The 19,459-nt window shown below is 40.9% G+C and overlaps 2 protein-coding genes across 9 annotated transcripts in view; one reads left to right on the top strand and one right to left on the bottom strand.

The window, feature by feature from the left end:
- The window catches only part of TRIP13 (thyroid hormone receptor interactor 13), a 46,327-nt gene extending 39,424 nt beyond the window's left edge, over nucleotides 1-6,903 (bottom strand). The window contains exons 1-2 of one of the 3 annotated variants that reach the window (XR_010598478.1): nucleotides 6,762-6,898; nucleotides 2,742-2,844 (exon numbers count right to left, since the gene is read on the bottom strand). Coding sequence is in view for 2 of the 3 variants with exons in the window: in XM_005296522.4 (XP_005296579.1) it covers nucleotides 2,742-2,842 (101 nt within the window). In the remaining variant the exon portion in view is untranslated. Of the gene's footprint in view, nucleotides 1-2,741; nucleotides 2,845-6,475 lie in introns of all 3 variants that reach the window. The other 2 variants (XM_005296522.4, XM_024106193.3) reach the window with 2 other exon arrangements.
- The window catches only part of BRD9 (bromodomain containing 9), a 57,180-nt gene continuing 44,615 nt past the window's right edge, over nucleotides 6,895-19,459 (top strand). For all 6 annotated transcript variants that reach the window (XM_008169354.4, XM_008169353.4, XM_024106190.3 and 3 more), the window contains exons 1-4: nucleotides 6,895-7,053; nucleotides 11,302-11,522; nucleotides 14,870-15,002; nucleotides 17,415-17,475. In XM_008169354.4, coding sequence (XP_008167576.2) covers nucleotides 6,978-7,053; nucleotides 11,302-11,522; nucleotides 14,870-15,002; nucleotides 17,415-17,475 — 491 coding nt within the window. In that variant the 5' untranslated portion in view covers nucleotides 6,895-6,977. The remainder of the gene's footprint in view (nucleotides 7,054-11,301; nucleotides 11,523-14,869; nucleotides 15,003-17,414; nucleotides 17,476-19,459) is intronic.

Here is a 19,459-nt window from a genome sequence, read left to right as displayed (position 1 = left end):
CAGTACCCATCAGGGCACCTCATGAGCTCTCTGCTGCCTCGTGCTGCTACACAATGGTATAAAGGCCAGAGTGCGTGCCCTCTTCCCCCGAGTTCCTTCTTACCAGACAGACTCCAATACAGAGGGGAAGGAGGGTGGGTCATGGAATGATCATACACAACACAACACATCTCAAAGAACATCAGTTACAGGTTAGTAACCATGTTTTCTTCTTCCAGTGATTCCACACATCCATTCCACTTCAGTCCAAAAGGTGGGATCACAGTTTACCCAAATAATGATGGAGGGACTACACACACATCCAAATCTGGCACTCTCTCTAGACTGTTAAAAAAAAAATAGCACCATGACATGCAAAAATATGTACTGATGACCAAGTTAAAGTTCTACAAATGTCCAGTATAGGTACTTTAGCTAGAAAAGCAGCAGAGGCTGCATGCGATCTTGTTGAATATGTTAGCTCCCTGCTTGTCAGAATTACACTGCCATATTGTAGCACAAACACATACAGGAGGAAATGCACAACAAAGTTCTTTGGGATGAGACTGGAAGGCCCTACATCCTGTGCACAGTTGCTACGAACAGTTGTGAGGATGACCTAAATGGTTTAGTCTTATGCAAGTAAAATACAAATACTCCCCTAACATCTGTGTGGCATCTCTCTTCACCATTATGAGTAAGAGAGTTAGGAAAGAAAGTTGATAAATACATTGCCTGATTGATGTGGAAATGAGAAGCCACTCTGGTGACGGACTTTGGATGAAGGTGTAAGTATACCCTGTCCTTGTAAGAGACTGTATATGATGGATCAGACACCAGGAGTCTCAATTCTCCTACTCTCCTTGCTAAGGTAATTGCCACCAAAAAGGCTACCGTTACTGAAAGATGCAGCAAAAAAACAAATAGCCAGAGGTTCAAAGGGTGGATCCATTAGCTTTGTTAACACCATGTTTAAGCTCCTCTACTTGGGAATATAAACTTGGCCCAAACCCTTCAAAAACGTGAGTTAGATAGGATTGGAGAAAAGTGGACAATTATCAAATGGAAGGTGAAAAGCAGAGTGAGCGGCTAAGTACACGCTGATGGACCAATTGGAAGACTGTGTTGTTTCAGGTATAACAAATAGTCCAGCGCATGTTATATTGGAGCCTGGACCAGACAAATACTTTTTTGTTGAGACCACAAAGAAAATAATTTCCACTTCACAGGTAAGTGTATCTAGAAGTAAGTTTTCTGCTATTCTAGAGAATATCCCTTGAACAGACCTCCTCCAAAGTATAAATGATGGAGCACCCACACTGTATGGCTAAGAGCACCTGGGTTGTGATGAAGGAGGGGCCCATGGTCTTGTGAGATCAAGGCTGGTTCTGGAGCCCTGCTTGAGAGAATCAGCAGAGTGGAAAATCAATGGTGGTGAGGCCATGCCAGTGCTATGAGGATCATGCAAGCATTACCCTGTTTGATTTTTAACAACACTCTGGGTAGGAGCAGAGCCAGAGAGGATGCATACATGAGATTATCTTCCCAGGACAAAAGGAAAGCATCCGCCAGAGACCCTGGACTATGACCTGCACATGAACAAAACTGAGGACAATTCCTGTTGTGTCGAGTTGCAAACAGGCTTACGTGGTGAATCCCACAGGCTTGAAAAATAAGTCATACATTAATTCTTCAACATTGAATAGAAAAATTCTTCAAAAACCAGTGCAAAAGAGACTAAGATAATGTATTGCTTGTACATACAAATGACTGTTTTCATGTCCTTTATAAACATACTAAGGTGATGTCTCCCTTGTAGACAGTACATTTTCACTGATTTAAAAAAAAAATTTTTTTTTAATTCAGAACTATTAAGGGAATATGGATGTCTGTTTCCAGAAATTATCTTGCCCAACACTACTCACTCCTTTAATTTAATAATCTGATGACCAGTTCAACCCATTTTATTTAAAATGAAAATAACCTTAATTTGCCTATACAAGAAAAAGTGAAAGCTGTAAAAATTGGAATACCAAAGCCAAAACACTTGGTTTCAAAAAACATTCAAAGTTATTAAACAACAATGTTGTGTCACATAACTTTTAAGTCCAAAGTACTTAAAAGCTAGGAAACGAATAGTTATAGACTGCATAAATATCGTATGGACCACACAACATATTATTTGGCAACCAAGTTCTATTTCAACACAATAAAACTAACTCTGACCCAAAATAAATAGACTATCATATCTAATCTAAAAAAATAAACAACCTTCTTCCAGAAAAAAAGCCATCAAATTATATATGTACACTTTAGACAATGAGCCTCACGCGTAAGTTTACATATATGTAATTTTGCCACCCTGACAATGTCATGATTTTTGTTATTAGATATGTATATTATTCTCATGAAAAAAGTTACATCCTTAATAGTTGATATTTAGCAGTTGATCGTAATAATGTCAATATTCAGATAGTAATATCAAGATAACAATATATTAAATAAAATCCAAGGTCCAAGTTAAGTTTGTAGAATGCACATTTCTTGAAAAGAATCAGAAGTTTAATATACGTGTGGTGCAAGTTTTTTTTTACCCTTTAGTGAATTGGTTTTGTTGGTGGTGTGATAGGTAAGCACACTTATTTAACCACCTTTACTCGTTTTTGAAATGAAGCTTGTGTTTTGGAAAACCTACTAAGTTCTTGTGACGTATGTTAGACTTCATTCATATACCTCTGAAATGGTCACAATATAAAACAAACCTGTTTGATTTCTGATGAACTTCTACATGTATCTGCACAGAATCACACACATTTGGAAGTGCCTGTTTTAAATCACCAGCTGCCTCATCCATTTTATTCATTCCTAAAAAGAAAATATACAACAGTGTTTACTTAAAAAGTGCCTCCAATGGCACTTGCTTTATCATTCTGATGTTTTAACAACTCTTCAAAGTATTTGCCCCATTCTAATAATAATTAGGCCAAGTTAATATTTATGGAACACCAGTGGGAATGTGGATCTGTGGCTATTACGCTTTCTAGAGGAAAGGGCTGTTTATCATAAATTGAAAAAAATGTGACTGAAAGATTAAAAAACCACAAGGGTTTCGTAACATAACAATTCAAGCAGTTTTCAGAAGGGTAACAGTCAAGCAGTAATACTCAAATTCAGGCAAACATATACAAACTTCTATACCCCAGTCCACAACTCTACATGAATTACATTAGCTTTCAGGAATTTACATCTACAAACTGCTCTATAAACTCATTATTCTGTTACATTAGTTTAGATGAAATATAGGTGTTAAAAATATTAGCATAACCCAGTCACTGTCCAACATTAAACAGTATTAAACAGGGTTCACGAAACAGACACCTCAGCCTGCTTAGTACCATGGCAAACCACACCGTTAACATTCTTCTAACCTTTTATTAAAGATAAAGAAAAAAAAAAGTTAAAGCATTTGAAATGTAAAATATTAAGTGAGGGTTTCATATTTAACAACTTTTTTTCCTCTTTCCCTTTATTTGGAGAGGAATTTTAGAAGGAAAACTACCCTTGTTTGAGAGTCTTGTAAGCTGGTATATAAAAAAAAAAGGTAACAACTGTCCTATTAGGGAAGAGAAAAGAAGTCAGTTGAGATGGGCTGGAGCTTTTGTTAAAGTCTGATCTTATTTCATCCCAGGTGGTGTTCGGGATTCAGTTGGAATCAGCAGAGGCTGATGTCATCTGGCTTCTCTCTTTGGCCCAGTCTAGCCAGGACATCTCTCAGGATTAGGATGAAGGTCTGGGGTCCCAGGAGATGGTGGGGATGTAGCCATAGGCGCCAACTTTCCCTCTTTGCTGTGGGTGCTCGACCCCTCCCTTTCCCCTGGCCCTGCCCCAGTCCCGGCTCTTCCCCACCCCCATTCCAACCCCTTCCCTGAAGTCCCCAACCCAACTCCGCCCCTTCCCTGCCCCTATTCCAACTCCTTACCCAAATCCCCGCCCCGGCCCCACCTCCTTCCCTGAGCGTGCCACGTTCCCACTCCTCCCCCTCTTTCCCAGAGCGTGCTAACGCCGTCAAAAACAGCTGTTTGCCGGCTGCCAGGTGTTGAGATGAGTTCCTGTCTGCATCCTGTAAAACTTGCCCATACCGGTATTGCCCTGGCCTCTTCTTTTGTCATTCAGTGTTGCACGCATTCTATAGCAATATGCATTTCCTCACCTTTTGGGGGCGAAGCCAGACTTTGAGGCACCTGCTCCCCTACTTGGTGTAAACTTTGCTTGTGCCAATCAGAAACGAACACAAACAGGTTTTGGGCCCCGTCCCCTATGACACTTCTATGATGTCATAGTTGGTACTTTATGGGCTGCCTGCCATGTGCAGGCAGGGAGAGGAAAAAGAAAAATGAATCCTGTGTATCCTGTGTACACCCCTAACCGAGCCTGATCACCTCGAAGCCTCTCTCTCAGCTCACGTGTTTCAAACAGAGTGTCTACGTTTGCCGGTCGTTATGCGTTGGTTTGTATTTGTAAGTATCAGTTATTACTAAATGCTGCATTTTTGTTTATAAATATTGTTAGTAGATATTTTAGTCATTGTGTGTTTTTAAGTTTCATTAACTCTATTAGCTAATCAAACGCTGCTCCCTTACCCCTTGTAATTATCCCCAATAAAACTTTAAATTGATTAATTTGTGTGTGTGTGTCTGCAGTTTGCATCATGACCCATACTCTCCTTGCATCCCTTACCAATATAGTCTATTGCCATGTGCATCCTGGTAAATAACAGGCCTGCATTTTCTTTCGCCCCCGCGTGCCCGTGGCAATCCACACCAGGCAGGAAGGGCTGGGAGGCACGCAGAGGAGTGGGGACGCGGCATGCTCATGGAGGAGGAGGAGGTGGGGCGGGCGGAGCTTGGCTGCCGGTGGGTGCAGAGCACCCACTAATTTTTCCCCGTGGGTCCTCCAGCCCCGGAGCACCCATGGAGTTAGTGCCTATGGATGCAGCCAAGATGGTGAAGTCTCTCCTTCCCCTCCTCCACCCAAAGTCTCTTTCTTTAAGGACCCAAAAAAGGAGTAGTGGGTGAAACAGTCCATCCCCTCATTATTTTGTCCACCAATTAGGCCTAGCTCACCCAGCAGTTGTGGCTGAAGCATACACTGACTGTACTTCTACTCAGAGCACCACGACATGCCCCTGCCCAGTCCAACTATGGCATCTGGCAAGAGAACACCTGAGAACGGTACTGAGAGTACATCTACACTGCTGTTTAAAACTCGCAGCAGTGAATGTCAGAGCCCAAGTCTACAGCCTGTAGACTTGTGCTCAGGCTAAAAACAGCAGTGTAGATATTCAGGCTCTGGTCGGAGCTTGGGCTCCTTGGTCTATCCCTGTAGATGTGCTGCCAAATGTTTTAAAATGCAGCATAGATCACCCAGTGAGACTGAATCAACGCAGAGGTGGACTCTTCTGTGCTTTACAAATGAGACACTAGGTCAGGGGTGGGCAAACTCTCTGGGCCGAGGGCCACATCTGGGTGTGGAAATTGTATGCAGGGCCGGGGCAGGGGGTTGAGGTGCAGGAGGAGTGTGGGGTGTGGGAGGGGGTGTGGTGTGCAGGAAGGGGCTCAGGGCAAGGGATTGGGGCAGAGGAGGGGTGCCGAGTGTGTGAGGGGGCTCGGGGTTGGGGTGAAGGAGGGGTGCGGAGTGCAGGAGGGGGCTCAGGGCAGGGAGTTGGGGTACAGGAGGGGTTTGGGCTCCGGCCCAGCACCGCTTATCTAAAGCGGCTCCAAGGTGGCAGCGGCGCGGGCCAGGGCAGACTCCCTGCATGCCTGCCTGCCCTGGCCCCATACCGCACCACTCCAGGAAGTGCTGCGGTCCCTGGGTAAGGCGGGGTTGAGGGCTCCGCATGTGCTGCCCTTGCCGCACCCCCAGGTACCTCCGCCAAAGCTCCCATTGGCCACAGTTCCCTGTTCCCGTCCAATAGGAGCTGCAGGGGGCGGTGCCTGGAGACAAGGGCAACATACAGAGCCCTCTGCCCCCCCCCCACCCCCGGGGGGCCGCAGGGACGTGGTGCCAGCTACTTCTGAGAGCAGCACAGGGCCTGTAGCGCCACTGGGCAGGGTCAGTGTAACCACTAGGTGAACTAGGCGGCCACCTACGGCGCCAAGATTTGGGGGCACCAAAAGCAATTTTTTTTTTACACTACAGTGGAGTCACATCTTACGCAGGGGTTAGGTTCGAAGGTCGGCGCATAAGAGGAAAGTCATGTATAGTGAAAATTACCATAAAGTACAGTACACACAATATACACTAGAACAGGGATCCTCAACCTACAGCACCCTGAACCCCAGACCGGCAGCGGGCTCAGTGGCGGCCGGGTCCTGCAGCCTGTCATTAAAAAAATATTGCCCCCCCCCTGCTTTATAGCCGTTAGACACAGTCGTCTATTATTTAATTGCATTAGCGTCTCTATTGGACCTTCATGCCAACTGAGTTACGCCCTTACCCGGCAGGGCGCCTCGGGCTGACCCGACCAGGCACCACCACGTGCGAACCCGATGCTGTGTCTACACCAGGGGCTGCTCGGTTGCAGAGGACACAGGCGGATCCCGAGGACACCGCACAGGCCGCTGTAGGGACGGGCCGGGCTACACTGCCCGCTGCCAGGGAGGCGCCGGCCCGGGCTGCTCGGCTCCACGGAGCCCCTTGGGGCCCAGCGCGGAGAGCGCCCCGCAGCCGGAACCGGAGTCCCCGTCCCGGACCATCCCCCGCCGCCCGCTCCCCCAACGTACCGCTCCGCGCGCCGCTGCAAGGAGGGGCTGGGCTCGGCTCGCGCACGAGAAGCAGCTGCCGTCGCTACTTTTGGAAAAACGCGGGGAGGGGAACCCCGCCCCCTGCCCCGGACGTTCATGCTCCCGGCCGACCCCCTTACCCGGAAGGGCATCTCCTGACTCGCTTCCGGTGGGACCTGAGTGGTGGCGGCTGTTTCCGGCCGCGGCGGGGCCACCATGGGCAAGAAGCACAAAAAGCACAAGACGGAGAAGGCGGAATGGCGCTCGGCCGCCGCGCCCCCCACCTACAGCGGTGAGTCACGGGGCGGCGGGGCCCTTCGCTGCCTCCTCAGCCCGCGGGCGGCGCTGCCAGCGGGGGGGCGGGGACTCGCGGCGCTGTTTTATGGCCGGCGCCGCGGGGGGACACGGGAGAGCTGGGGTCGCTCGAGCGGCGCGTTGTGCTGTGGCTGTCCCCTCGCTGCGCGCGGCGGCCCTGCTCGCCGGGGCGGTTTGCGTCTGTAAATAGACGGGCAGGAATCGGCCACATGAACAGCAGCAACCGACGTGCGGGGCTGGAGACCCCAGCGCTAGCCCCGAGCCCAGCTCTCGCGTCACGCTGCGGAGTCAAGCGACGAGTCGCTTTCATCCCTAATGCTGTACCTTGCAATGTACTTACGTGCGCTCGGGAGAGCCCCGCAAGGTCCGCAGGAGTCAGCAGGGCTCTGCAGCACCCTACCCTACCAGAGCCCAGCATCACATTCGTGCACTCCTTGGGGACAGGTTTCAGAGTGGTAGCCCTGTTAGTCTGTATCAGCAAGTGTCCCTGCAGTCTCTCCTCACCCACCTTCTCTCTCTAACATCCTAGGTTCAACACAAACACTGCAAAGTAAAGTCTTTTGTATTTGGGTGCTTATCACAGTTTCCCTCTATGTTTGATGACATACATAACTCTTCAGGGAGCTGAGGAGTTACATACACCTGTCAAAGAAAACGTTTCCCTTAAAAAAATTGAACTGTTATATTTAAAAGAACAGGTGCACTAATTGATGATAGAGCCTGAAGAAAAGGAGAGATTGATTTAAATCCGAGCAGTTTAAATCACCAATTTCAATCATGGTTTAAATCAGCAAGCAGGAAACCTTGGTTTAAATCATCTGTCTTAATTGTGTTTTTGCATTTTAACTTTAGTTAGTTTTCTAAAGAAATGTTGATTCTCATGGGTTGGTAACCATTAAAACATGAGTACTTGTGGCACCTTAGAGACTAACAAATTTATTAGAGCATAAGCTTTCGTGGACTACAGCCCACTTCTTCAGTATGCATATAGAGTGAAACATATATTGAGGAGATATATATACACACATACAGAGAGCATGAACAGGTGGGAGTTGTCTTACCAATATATGTTTCACTCTATATGCATCCGAAGAAGTGGGCTGTAGTCCACGAAAGCTTATGCTCTAATAAATTTGTTAGTCTCTAAGGTGCCACAAGTACTCCTGTTCTTTTTGCGGATACAGACTAACACGGCTGCTACTTTGAAACCTGTCATTAAAACATGTTGACTTACAGCTAAAGATAGCTCTGCGCTAAAATTGGTACTTCATTTTGCTAGCTAGGACAACATGCTACATCTATACATATGTAAGCAATTATATAGGTTAACATACATTTAATCAGATTCTTATTTTTTCATTTCTTCTATTAGAAAATGGTGAATTGCATTTATTAAATTATTTTTTTACTTGTGAGTTGTGATAAGCTGTACTGTGATGAATATTGGAATTCATTTTAAAATGCGCAAAAAAGCAACATCTTATTTTTTAAATTATTTTTTTACATTGTCTTCAATATGCTGATTATGTAATTATTTTATTAAAACATGTTTTGCATTTAAGACTGATTTATTAAACAAAGGAAGTAATTGGTAAATTGAGCTGGTTGTGTCTGGTCACTGTGTTCTTCAAGGTTTTATAAGTAAGGCCTGGTCTACAGTAAAAAATTAGGTCGGTTTAACTACATCAGTCCAAGGGTGTGAAAAATCTACATGTAGACAGAAAGTCCCCATGTAGACAGTGCTAGGCAATGGAATAATTCTTCTGTCGACCTAGCTACCTCTCTTGGGGAGGTGGATTACCTACGTTGATAGTAGAACCTTCCCATCTGCGTATGTAGTGTCTAGGTTTAAATGCTACAGTGGCACAGCTGCAGAGTTTTAAGTGTAGACAAGCCCTAGTAGTTCTCATCTTCTCACACTAAGGGTTTGTCTATACTACCAAGTTTTGTTGACAAAGGTTATGTCGACACCTAAAAGTCGACAAAACAAAAATCACCAAAGGGTGTTCACACTTGCTCCATCTGTCGACAGATCACGTCCACATTGGGGACACCATCATAAATCAACAGGGTGAGCAATGCACCATGGGTATGTATCCCACAGTGCAGCATTGTGGGAAGGAAGAGCTGATCGCTGCACATCTTGGGATTCTCTCCTAGTTCTCTCACAGCCCCCTCAGCTGCCGAGAGTAGCATCATGAATATGTGAGCTCTCCATGTTAAGGAATGGCAAAGCAGCACAGCAATCTGTTCCCCTCCACCTGCAGCAGCAGTCTGCGTGCTGCTGTGTTCCTACTTCAGGGCAGAACAGGAGCATTCCAGTGATTTGCTCTCCGTTTCGGAGCAGCACACAGATAATTCCCGGAGCTTTGAAAGGGGAGGGGCGCATGCCTGCAGGGCAGCAGAGATCAAAACACTGAGCGGAGCAATCGGCAGGTTTCAGAGTAGCAGCCGTGTTAGTCTGTATCCGCAAAAAGAACAGGAGTACTTGTGGATGCATACCGAAGAAGTGGGCTGTAGTCCACGAAAGCTTATGCTCTAATAAATTTGTTAGTCTCTAAGGTGCCACAAGTACTCCTGTTCTTCTTTCAATCAGGGCAGGCATTGTGGGATACTGGCGGAAGCCTGTTCTGTTGACAAAACAATCAGCAGTGTCTACACTGGCTCTTTGCCCACAATAAAGGGAAGGGAAAAGACAAAAGTCTCTCCTGGAGTGGAAGTTTTTTGTCGCCAAAACTGGGCGTTTTTCGTGACAAAAGTCCTGTTGTAGTGTGTACGCTCTTGCTGTTTTGTCGCCAAAAGGCAATTTTTGGTGAGAAAACTTGGCAGTGTAGACAAGGCCTTAGCTTTTTTCATAGATTGGAAGAGGAACACAAGCTTTCCTGCTTTTTCAGTTCCCAGTTGGTTTCTCAAGTTTGAGTGAACTAGTCATTTAACTGAACTAGTTGAATAAACTGAAATGAAAATATTCTCTTGGCACCTGCAGAAAAGGATATTTGCTGTCAAAAGCTGGTTTAGCACTTCAGTAAACTCTGGTTCTAGGTGCTTAGCCAATCACTTCCAGCAGTTCAGGAGTTCGACTTTCTTTAAAACTCCGGTAGCAAACATGTACTGCCTAATATTAATTTTATTTAATTTTAAATTAATATAAGATAGTAAGTTTAGGCCCTAATATAGATAATCATAGTTTTAAATTTAATGTTAAATAAGTTCATTTTTAAAAACAAAATATTAGTTTTTTTTATTTTTAAGTCATCGATTTCAAGTAATTCAAAACTAAAAAAACTTCATAAATGTTAGAGTTATGATTACGTGTAATTCAAGAGAAGATGGACTATTGAATACAGCCATAAAAACTCTGGAATGCACAAGCTAAGGATATATAAACTATTCTGACACCAGTCTTTTTTATCCAGTTCTCTCTTGTGTTATTAACTGAACCATTTTCATTTCTGCTGTCCTGAATCACTTTAAATAAGATGGTGAATTGAATTAATCTGATAAAGAATCGAATAACTGCAGTTTACAGTCTTGGTTCTTTAAAAATGTTTTCAATTCTTTTGGCCTCACATGAACATAGTTTATTTGTTAGAAAGTTATAATTTATGGGACAGGTATCAATAGTAGAAAAAGGAATAATGAAATGTTGGCTCCTTAGTGGTTCAAGAGGAAATTACTTAAGCAAATAGTTGAAATGCTGATTTAAAAAAAGTCTGTAAATAGTTGCCACAATATTTATTTTTAATATAAAAGATGGATTTAATTTCTTGTCAGACAATGAATTGTGGAGATTCTTACTTTAGAAACTGTTATTCCTGGATCCTGCAAACATTTATACCTGTACTTTACCTTACTCAAGTGAGTAAAGCTAAGCATGTGTGAATGTGTTTTCAGGATTGGTACCCAATTACACAATTTTTCTGATGTTTTCTAGAACATAGGAGTTTATGATTTTTTTGAATCCTTATTATACAGGAAAATAAAGTTAAATTTAAGGAAACCAATATTTTTGACTGTTTAGGACAGCTGTTTTCTTCCTCACCTGTCAATTTAGGATTTTTTCTTTTGTATACTTCTTCATATACATATACATTTCACAGTAATTACACTATACACTAGTTTGTAAATGGAATTTTCAGTAGAATGCTACTGTCTGAAAACTATTATTGTTTACTGTGTAACTTTTTTGTGTGTTTATGAATTTTTTTACTATGTTTTAATTTAGATTACGTGGATAAGCCCCTGGAAAAGCCCTTGAAGCTAGTGCTTAAAGTTGGAGGAAGTGAGGTCACTGAACTCTCAGGATCAGGGCACGATTCAAGTTATTACGATGACAGGTCAGACCATGAGCGAGAGCGACACAAAGAAAAGAAGAAGAAAAAGAAAAAGAAGTCTGAGAAAGAAAAAGAAAAACATCTTGATGACGAAGAGAGAAGGAAGAGAAAGGTAAACAATGACTCAAGAATGCAGGGGTACAAATTCTTTTCACATTTGCTTGTCATATCTGAAAAGTGTCTCTTACATGAAAATACACATTTCAGTTTAAGATACAGTTGACTGAGAGGAATAACTAAAACATAGCAGTATTATTTCTTCCTTCCCCCACTTCTAATCCAATGAGGGTCCTTTTTGAATATTTTCATCTCGCTCTTAAAAAAAAAAAAAAAAAAAACCCCGCCCTTTTTTTGCGTTTTGTCCAAATTTTCTGTCTTCTTAAAAAACAAAAGTGAGGGCTGTATTTCACCAAATTAATTGCATTTAGAAGTTGGAGTAGAACTAAATTTTATAATCCCTCTGTCTCTAATTATGCAAATGCTTATGCATGTGTTTTTAAATTTACTCCTATGAGTAGCCCCATTGAAGTCCTCTACAACTGGTGTAACTATTTTTCAGTTTCTTCACTTGCCATAGTCATCTATGCATTTGTCACCTCCATGTCGGATGAGTTAACATGTTGTATGTGGGACTATCTCTAAAGACCACTTCAGTTGGTGCAGAATAAGACTACCCTCTTGCTTAGCACAATGTTGTGCAGGATATGTGAAACACCACTGTTTCAGATACTGCATTGTCTCCCTGTTAACATCTGAGGGCAGTTCAAGATGTTTATTGATCTACAAAGCCCTATACGTGGGCTTGGCAGAATTCAGTATGTTTTATAGTTTTGACAGATATCAATGTTTATTTTTTCACCATTTTTTCAATTTTTATCCATTTAAATTTTCACACTTATAGGAAATTATGGGAGGAGTCAGACAATAACTATTTAATGACAGTAGACATTGAGATTCAGAAAGTTAAAACTTTATAAACTGTTAAAACATAAAGAGCAAGGTGTATTTGTGTCACCTTAGAGACTAACAAATTTATTTGGGCATAAATTTTCGTGGGCTAAAACCCAAGGTGAAGTTGGTTTTAGCCCACAAAAGCTTATGCCCAAATAAATTTGTTAGTCTCTAAGGTGCCACAAGTACTCCTTGTTCTTTTTGCTGATACAGACTAACACAGCTACCACTCTGAAACCTGCTAAAACATAAATTGTCAACATCACATGTCAAAATATACAAAGTAAATATTGTTATTAGAGTCTAATTCCTCAAGCTGCATATTTTTTCTTTGTGTGCAAATTTCAATTATTTTTATGGACTTTTTTTCTGTTGGTTTGTTTGTCTATGATGAAATCAACATTTACAAATATTTACCGATTAAAAGTCTCATCCTTCCAAGCCTACCTGTGTGGTTTGGGTCCTAGTGACTGCTGTTCTCCCTGTTCTTAGCCAAAATATGTGATGTGGTCAGCTAACAGTCCTTAGATTTAATTACCCTTCCAGAGGCTCCCAGTATCTTAATGTTCCCTGAGACAACAGGAAGGGTGTGTTCTTACAACTTGTGAAACGTCTGTGTGCTCTTCACATATATGGAAGGTATTCATAAGATAATTTGCAGAACAATGTAATAAATGATTTTATTATAACTCTTTTACTGTATTACCCACTAATCAGTCTTCATGACGGCTTGTCTACAATTGAAAATGTTGCATTTTTAAAATCTGATATGTTACATCTCATTGGAGTTAAAAACAGGTGCTTTATTACATTGAGAAGGGGAGAGTCCCAGCTTCTGAACTGAACCCAACATGTGATTCTTGTCCTGGAAGTTCCTGACATGTCAGTCTTCAAAACTAACATCCTTAGGTATAAAAAATCTATTTTAGATAGTATTTAAAGGCTTCTATGGCTCCCTTTGAGACTTGCACAGATACCCTTGATAACTAAGCCGCTTGGCTTTACCAAAAGGAGAGGGATTAAAAAAAAAAAAAGTATAACATTTTGTAAAATGCCCTAAAGCATTCCTAAAATAGCTCTTTTATAATATACAAAAAGTCCATGGTTTGGTGTGATATAAAGATTTTATTGGCCCTCATTTGCAATAACCTGCATTTCCCACTTGTTTCTTTGCTAGTTGTAAATAATGTGGCTTTCCCAGACTTGTGCTACTGAAAGCTGTATTATGTTATACAAGATGAGACTGACCTGTATTCCATAAACAGGTGTGAAGTTAGTGACATCTGTAGTTAAATAGTGTCTAAGCATTCTTCTTTTATTTGCTAAAATCTTTTTGAATCTTTCACCTTTCAGTTCTATTCTCCTTAGATTCTTATAGGGCCTTCATCCCTGTAGTATCTGAACACCTTCCAGTAGTGCATTAGGCAAGGTGACTTGAATTATCTTCAACGTTTGTTTTCTGCCTAAGAGTGAATTTTTCTGGAAAGTTTGATCTGATCAAAAATGGGTCAGAAATTCTTGAGAACGAGGCACTGGAAAAAATGGTTTCTGTTGTGGAAACATTTTTGCAATGTATTTTTGAACATCTCTATTACCACTAGTTACCTGGGACTAAAAAACTGAAATTGGACAGAATAACAGACATTAGGGAAGAAAAGTGTGTTGCTGTGTCCTATGATGATTTTTATTTTACTTTTCTAAGTCACGATTTTCAAACCTTCATAACTAGCAGATGTGCAGTAGTCTAAAATTATAGAACCTTTTAACAGTGATGTATCCAAATGTTGTAAATGACAGAGGGCTGTGCTGAGCGTGCATCGGTAAGCACTGTAGTAAAAAATGGAGTGAGGCCGCCTAATTCAATACAAGATTGTTCACATGCTATGGAGGCTTACAGGAGAAGATCTGTCAAATATCGCCAATCTTGCAAAGCATTTGTAGTTGCTCTACTGTGGAGTTTGAGTTTCAGTGTACTTACTGCACCATACTGTAAATGTGCAGTGAACAGGGCAAAGTTACGTGCTTCTTACTTCATTCATAGTAACTATAAGATGAAGCATCACAGCTGACCAGTTAGGACTTACAGAACTTTACAGTTAACTGGGCTCTTTCATTGTGCAATTATTTGTATACATTTTAATGCCATTTTTTCAGCAGAAGCATAGGAACTATCAACCAAAAAAAGTAGCTGAATAGATACAGAAATGGAAATGATTTGCAAACAGTTATTGTAAGTAACAGAAATCATTTTAAAGAAAGTATGTATAAGGTTGTGCTTTAAACCATTATTGTCCGTCTTACAGTTCAGCACTAGGAGTCTGGTTTTTTCCCCCCCAGGGATTTGAAGAAAGTGTATATTTGTCTTTACATTTCTTGACTTTCATTGGTGTCACTTGGATACTTAGTATTATTTTAATAAAAGGTTTTTGTATGAGAATATTTTATTTGAACCTGAACTGCCCTTTGTGAATATCTTCTTTTAACTATCTCCTATCCTTGCTATATTAGGAAGAAAAGAAGAGAAAGAGGGAGAAAGAGCAGTGTGACACTGAGGGAGAAACGGATGACTTTGATCCTGGGAAAAAAGTGGAAGTTGAGCCACCTCCAGATCGCCCAGTCAGAGCTTGTAGAACTCAGCCAGGTAAGTGACCAAGACTAGATGGGAAACCTGGAAAATTTAAATTTCCTAATATGTTCTTTAAAATTGTTCATAACTGAGTGTTAAAATAATACTTCTGATAATATACCAGGGTATTAAGCTTTCAAGCAGAATATACCGATTTCTGGTGAAATCCCTGGATTTCAGTGGACTTTTCCAGGTTGGAAAGATACTGCATGAAAAGCAGTTATTCCTCTTACCACCTTTGGGGTTTGATGGGTACATTCCCAGGTGCCAGTTAGAAGTAAATTTTCAGTTACTTCTCCACAAGTTCACATCAGAGTTCATTTGCCTGTTTGAAGTATAAAAAGGATATTTAAGTGTCATTCCAGTATTTCTGTTTGCGGTATGTGCACCAGAATAAGGTGATCTGCAGCTACATGTAATTATTTTGATTGAACATATAAAGGACACCTGTGCATTTCTCTAACTTCCTGACATGACATTAAAATATAACCTACAATAATAAAATGCAAAAATGAGCAAAAGAGCCAGAGATTCCACACCAAAGCAGTGATTCAGCAGAAAACATAACTAAATCCCTGTCCATAAGCTTTCCCCAAGTTCCTCTTCCACCTCTACACCATACCCTTCCCTCAATGTCCTGTGCAAAAATTGGTCTTTGCAGTATGCCCTAAGTGTCAGAAAATTTACACTATTTTGGACCAGTACAGGAGCAAATCCACAGGCAAGGGAGACTGCCTCGCCAGCAGCAAGCTTTCTTTTCTAAATTGTCAAACTTCAGCTCAAGCACCTTCCTGATATTATTTGTGGCAGGCTCTCAAGTACACAGGTCCTAAGTCACTATGTTGTTAATTTTGGCTTATAACACCTTAAAACCTTTCAGGTGCCAACAGGCAGCTGGTGCATGTACCCGCAATGCGTGTGTTTATCCCGTCTCACTGTACAAATTCCATCAGATCCTGGAGCCAATGCTCAATATTAAATTTAGACAATTTTTATAAGCCATTCTTTTTTTAATTCCTTCAGACTTCTAAATTCTTTGAAATCCTTTACTAACAAAAATTTTCAGGACAAAGGAATCTCACTCCTGAGTGCCATGTTAACTTCTCTTAGGCTACTTCCTTGAAAGATACTTCAGTAAATGTCTAGCAGAAATCTGGACTTGTATGAAAATTAGCAGGCTTCATTTCAATCTTCATAAGATTAGAACGCTGCTTGTTGACAGGGCAAACCAAAGATGGGAACTATACTTATCAACTGAGCAAATCAATCTTGAGGAATTTGCAAGTTATGGGTGCTCCCTAAATGGAGGGTGTGAACCCACTGTCAGAATGAGCCATAATCCTACAGGTCATTCACATTTACTGCCTCTGAACACACTGGGGCATTGAAAGCCTGGCAAATTTGAAACAGATGACTGTGAAATGTGTCCTGTGGGCTGCTCTTTTTCACCTATCTAGAGATGTGGCTTCCCCAAACATTTCACTTGTCCTTCCTGTTCTGGTTGAGGAAAGGGGAAGAGGGTCTCTGTTATCAGGTGATAAATGGGCCTTAATCTGCTTTCCAGGAGATTTCAGAATATTGCTTGTTTAATTCTTGCAACTGCTAAATCTGTGCACTCTCCTTGAAGTGCACAACCGTTAAGGGATCAGTGTGCACTTGATAGATTCGTCTGTACAGTAATTAATTGTTTGTTCTTTGTCTTTATTTTTTAAAAATTAACCCAAAACTTAGGAAAACTAATGCAAAAATTTTTGTAAATGGAACACTAAGGTTGCACTGATAAAATGAAGTCAGGAAATGCAGAAATCAGCACTTCTGCAGCAATATCTGCACAGTCAGCAGTCACATAGGAAATCATTTTCTTGTTAAACAGATGCCGGAATATATTACTCCTTGTTAAATACTTGCCATAAAATAGGCAGGTTGTGTGTCATGGACGATTATGTTGCTGTAGGCACCATAGTGTATGTATTTCTTTTACTTCTATGCTGCATGAACATTTCTCATTTAATATAATTAAATAACTAACATATAAGGAAATAAAGCTTTATTGCATATCAGGAATAGATTTATTGTATGTGCTTTTGCTGCCTTTGAAATGCAAGGCTTATTGGCTTCTGGAGCGAGTTTGAGCCACAGGGCTATGTATGAAAGACTCAGTTAGGTACACCTCTCCCCCGATATAACACAAATTCGGATATAACATGGTAAACCAGTGCTCGGGGGAGGAGGGGGGGCGCTGCGCACTCCAGCGGATCAAAGCAAGTTCGATATAACGCGGTTTCACCTATAACGCAGTAAGATTTTTTGGCTCCCGAAGACAGCGTTATATTGGGGTAGAGGTGTATAAAACATGAACTTTGTTCTGAAGTAAATACTGTCATTTGACTGAACTTTATAAGTATTTTTCACTCTCTCAAATTGCAGCTGAAAATGAGAGCACACCCATCCAACAATTATTAGAGCATTTCCTTCGTCAGTTGCAAAGGTAGGTCTGCATATTATATAGACAGCTGTGTAGATGGTAACTGATGCTTATTAACATGCTGCTTTAGAACCTTCTAATTTGGTCTTCATTTTGGGATGAATCATTTCAGACTGATTTATAATTTGGTTTACCACCATTGCTACCTTATTGGACCCAGTAAGAGAAACTATTCAAGATTAATTGCATTTAGAAAAGTAGGAACTAAAAGTTTCTGCTATCATTAGTAATTTGATTTTTGCTCTAGGGCACTTTAAGTACATTAATTACTTATTTTAGGGATTGGAAACCAACTGCAAACGTTTGTTCCATAAAATGGAATAATCTCTGATAAAATCTTATGATTTATTCTCTATCTGTCTGATTCAAATAAAAGTTCATATAATTAATTGGCTGTTAACTCACTGGTTGGGAGAGGTTTTTTCATTTTATAATTTTTTGTAAGTTATCAGCTGCGTATAGTCCAAGTCTTTGAAAAATCACTAGTAGAACCTATTTTTTCTCCCTTTATATATAAAAAAAAAACAACAACAAAAAACCTATAAACTTAATTTGAGACTATTAATCAGCTATTCTAAAACTAGTTAATCAGGAACACCACTCTTAATTAACTGCTTTAGTAAAAAAGAAGAAAAATCCTAATCAAAAAGATGAAAACAAGAGTTAATCCTGCAAGGTATTGAGTGACCACAATTTCTACTGATCTTTTGTTATTTAAGGGAAACTAATACAGATTTAAATGCAAAATGTATACCAGTAAATCAATAAACAAACAATTAATCAATAAACAAACAATTTCAAGCACTGGCTTATAAATAAAAATTAGGGCTGTCAAGCGATTAAAAAAATTAATTACGATTAATCACACTGTTAAACAATAATAGAATATCATTTATTTAAATAGTTTTGGATATTTTCTACATTTTCAAATACATTGATTTCAGTTACAACACAATACAAAGTGTACTGTGCTCACTTTATATTTATTTTTGATTACAAATATTTGCACTGTAAAAAAATCATATTTTTCAATTCACCTAATACAAGTACTGTAGTGCAATCTATTTATCATGAAAGTTGAACTTACAAATGTAGAATTATGTACAAAAAGACTGCATTCAGAAACAAAACCATGTAAAACTTTAGAGCCTACAAATCCACTTAGTCCTACTTCTTGTTCAGCCAACTGCTAAGAGAAATGAGTTTGTTTACATTTATGGGAGATAATGCCAGTTTCCTATTTACAATGTCACCTGAAAGTGAGAACAGGCATTTGCATGGCATTATTGTATTCTTTGCAAGATATTTATGTGCCAGATGCACTAAAGATTCATATGTCCCTTCATGCTTCAACCACCAGTCCAGAGGACATGCGTCAATGCTGATAACATGTTCTACTCAATAACCATCCAGAGCAGTGCGGACCAACGCATGTTCATTTTCATCATCTCAGTCTGATGCCGCCAGCAGAAAGGTTGATTTTCTCTTTTTGGTGGTTCGGGTTCTGTAGTTTCCGCATTGGAGTGTTGCTCTTTTAAGACTTCTGAAAGCATGCTCCACACCCCGATCAGATTTTGGAAGGCATTTCAGATTCTAAAACCTTGGGTCGAGTGCTGTAGCTATCTTTAGAAATCTCACTTTGGTACCTTCTTTGCGTTTTGTCAAATCTGCAGTGAAAGTGTTCTTAAAACGAACATGTGCTGGGTCATCATCCGAGACTGCTATAACATGAAACATATGGCAGAATGCGGGCAAAACAGAATAAGGAGACATACAATTCTCCCCCAAGGAGTTCAGTCACAAATTTAATTAATGCATTATTTTTTTAACAAGCATCATCAGCATGGAAGCATGTCCTCTGGAATGGTGGCCGAAGAATGAAGGAGCATACGAATGTTTAGCATAACTGGCACATAAATACCTTGCAATGCCAGCTACAAAAGTGCCATGCGAACGCCTGTTCTCACTTTCAGGTGACGTTCTAAAT

This window comes from Chrysemys picta, chromosome 2 (genome assembly GCF_011386835.1).
Source record: "Chrysemys picta bellii isolate R12L10 chromosome 2, ASM1138683v2, whole genome shotgun sequence".
In the NCBI taxonomy this organism is placed as follows: domain Eukaryota; kingdom Metazoa; phylum Chordata; order Testudines; family Emydidae; genus Chrysemys; species Chrysemys picta.
Note: the sequence above shows the minus strand (reverse complement) of the source record. Positions and strands in the feature narration are given on the sequence as shown.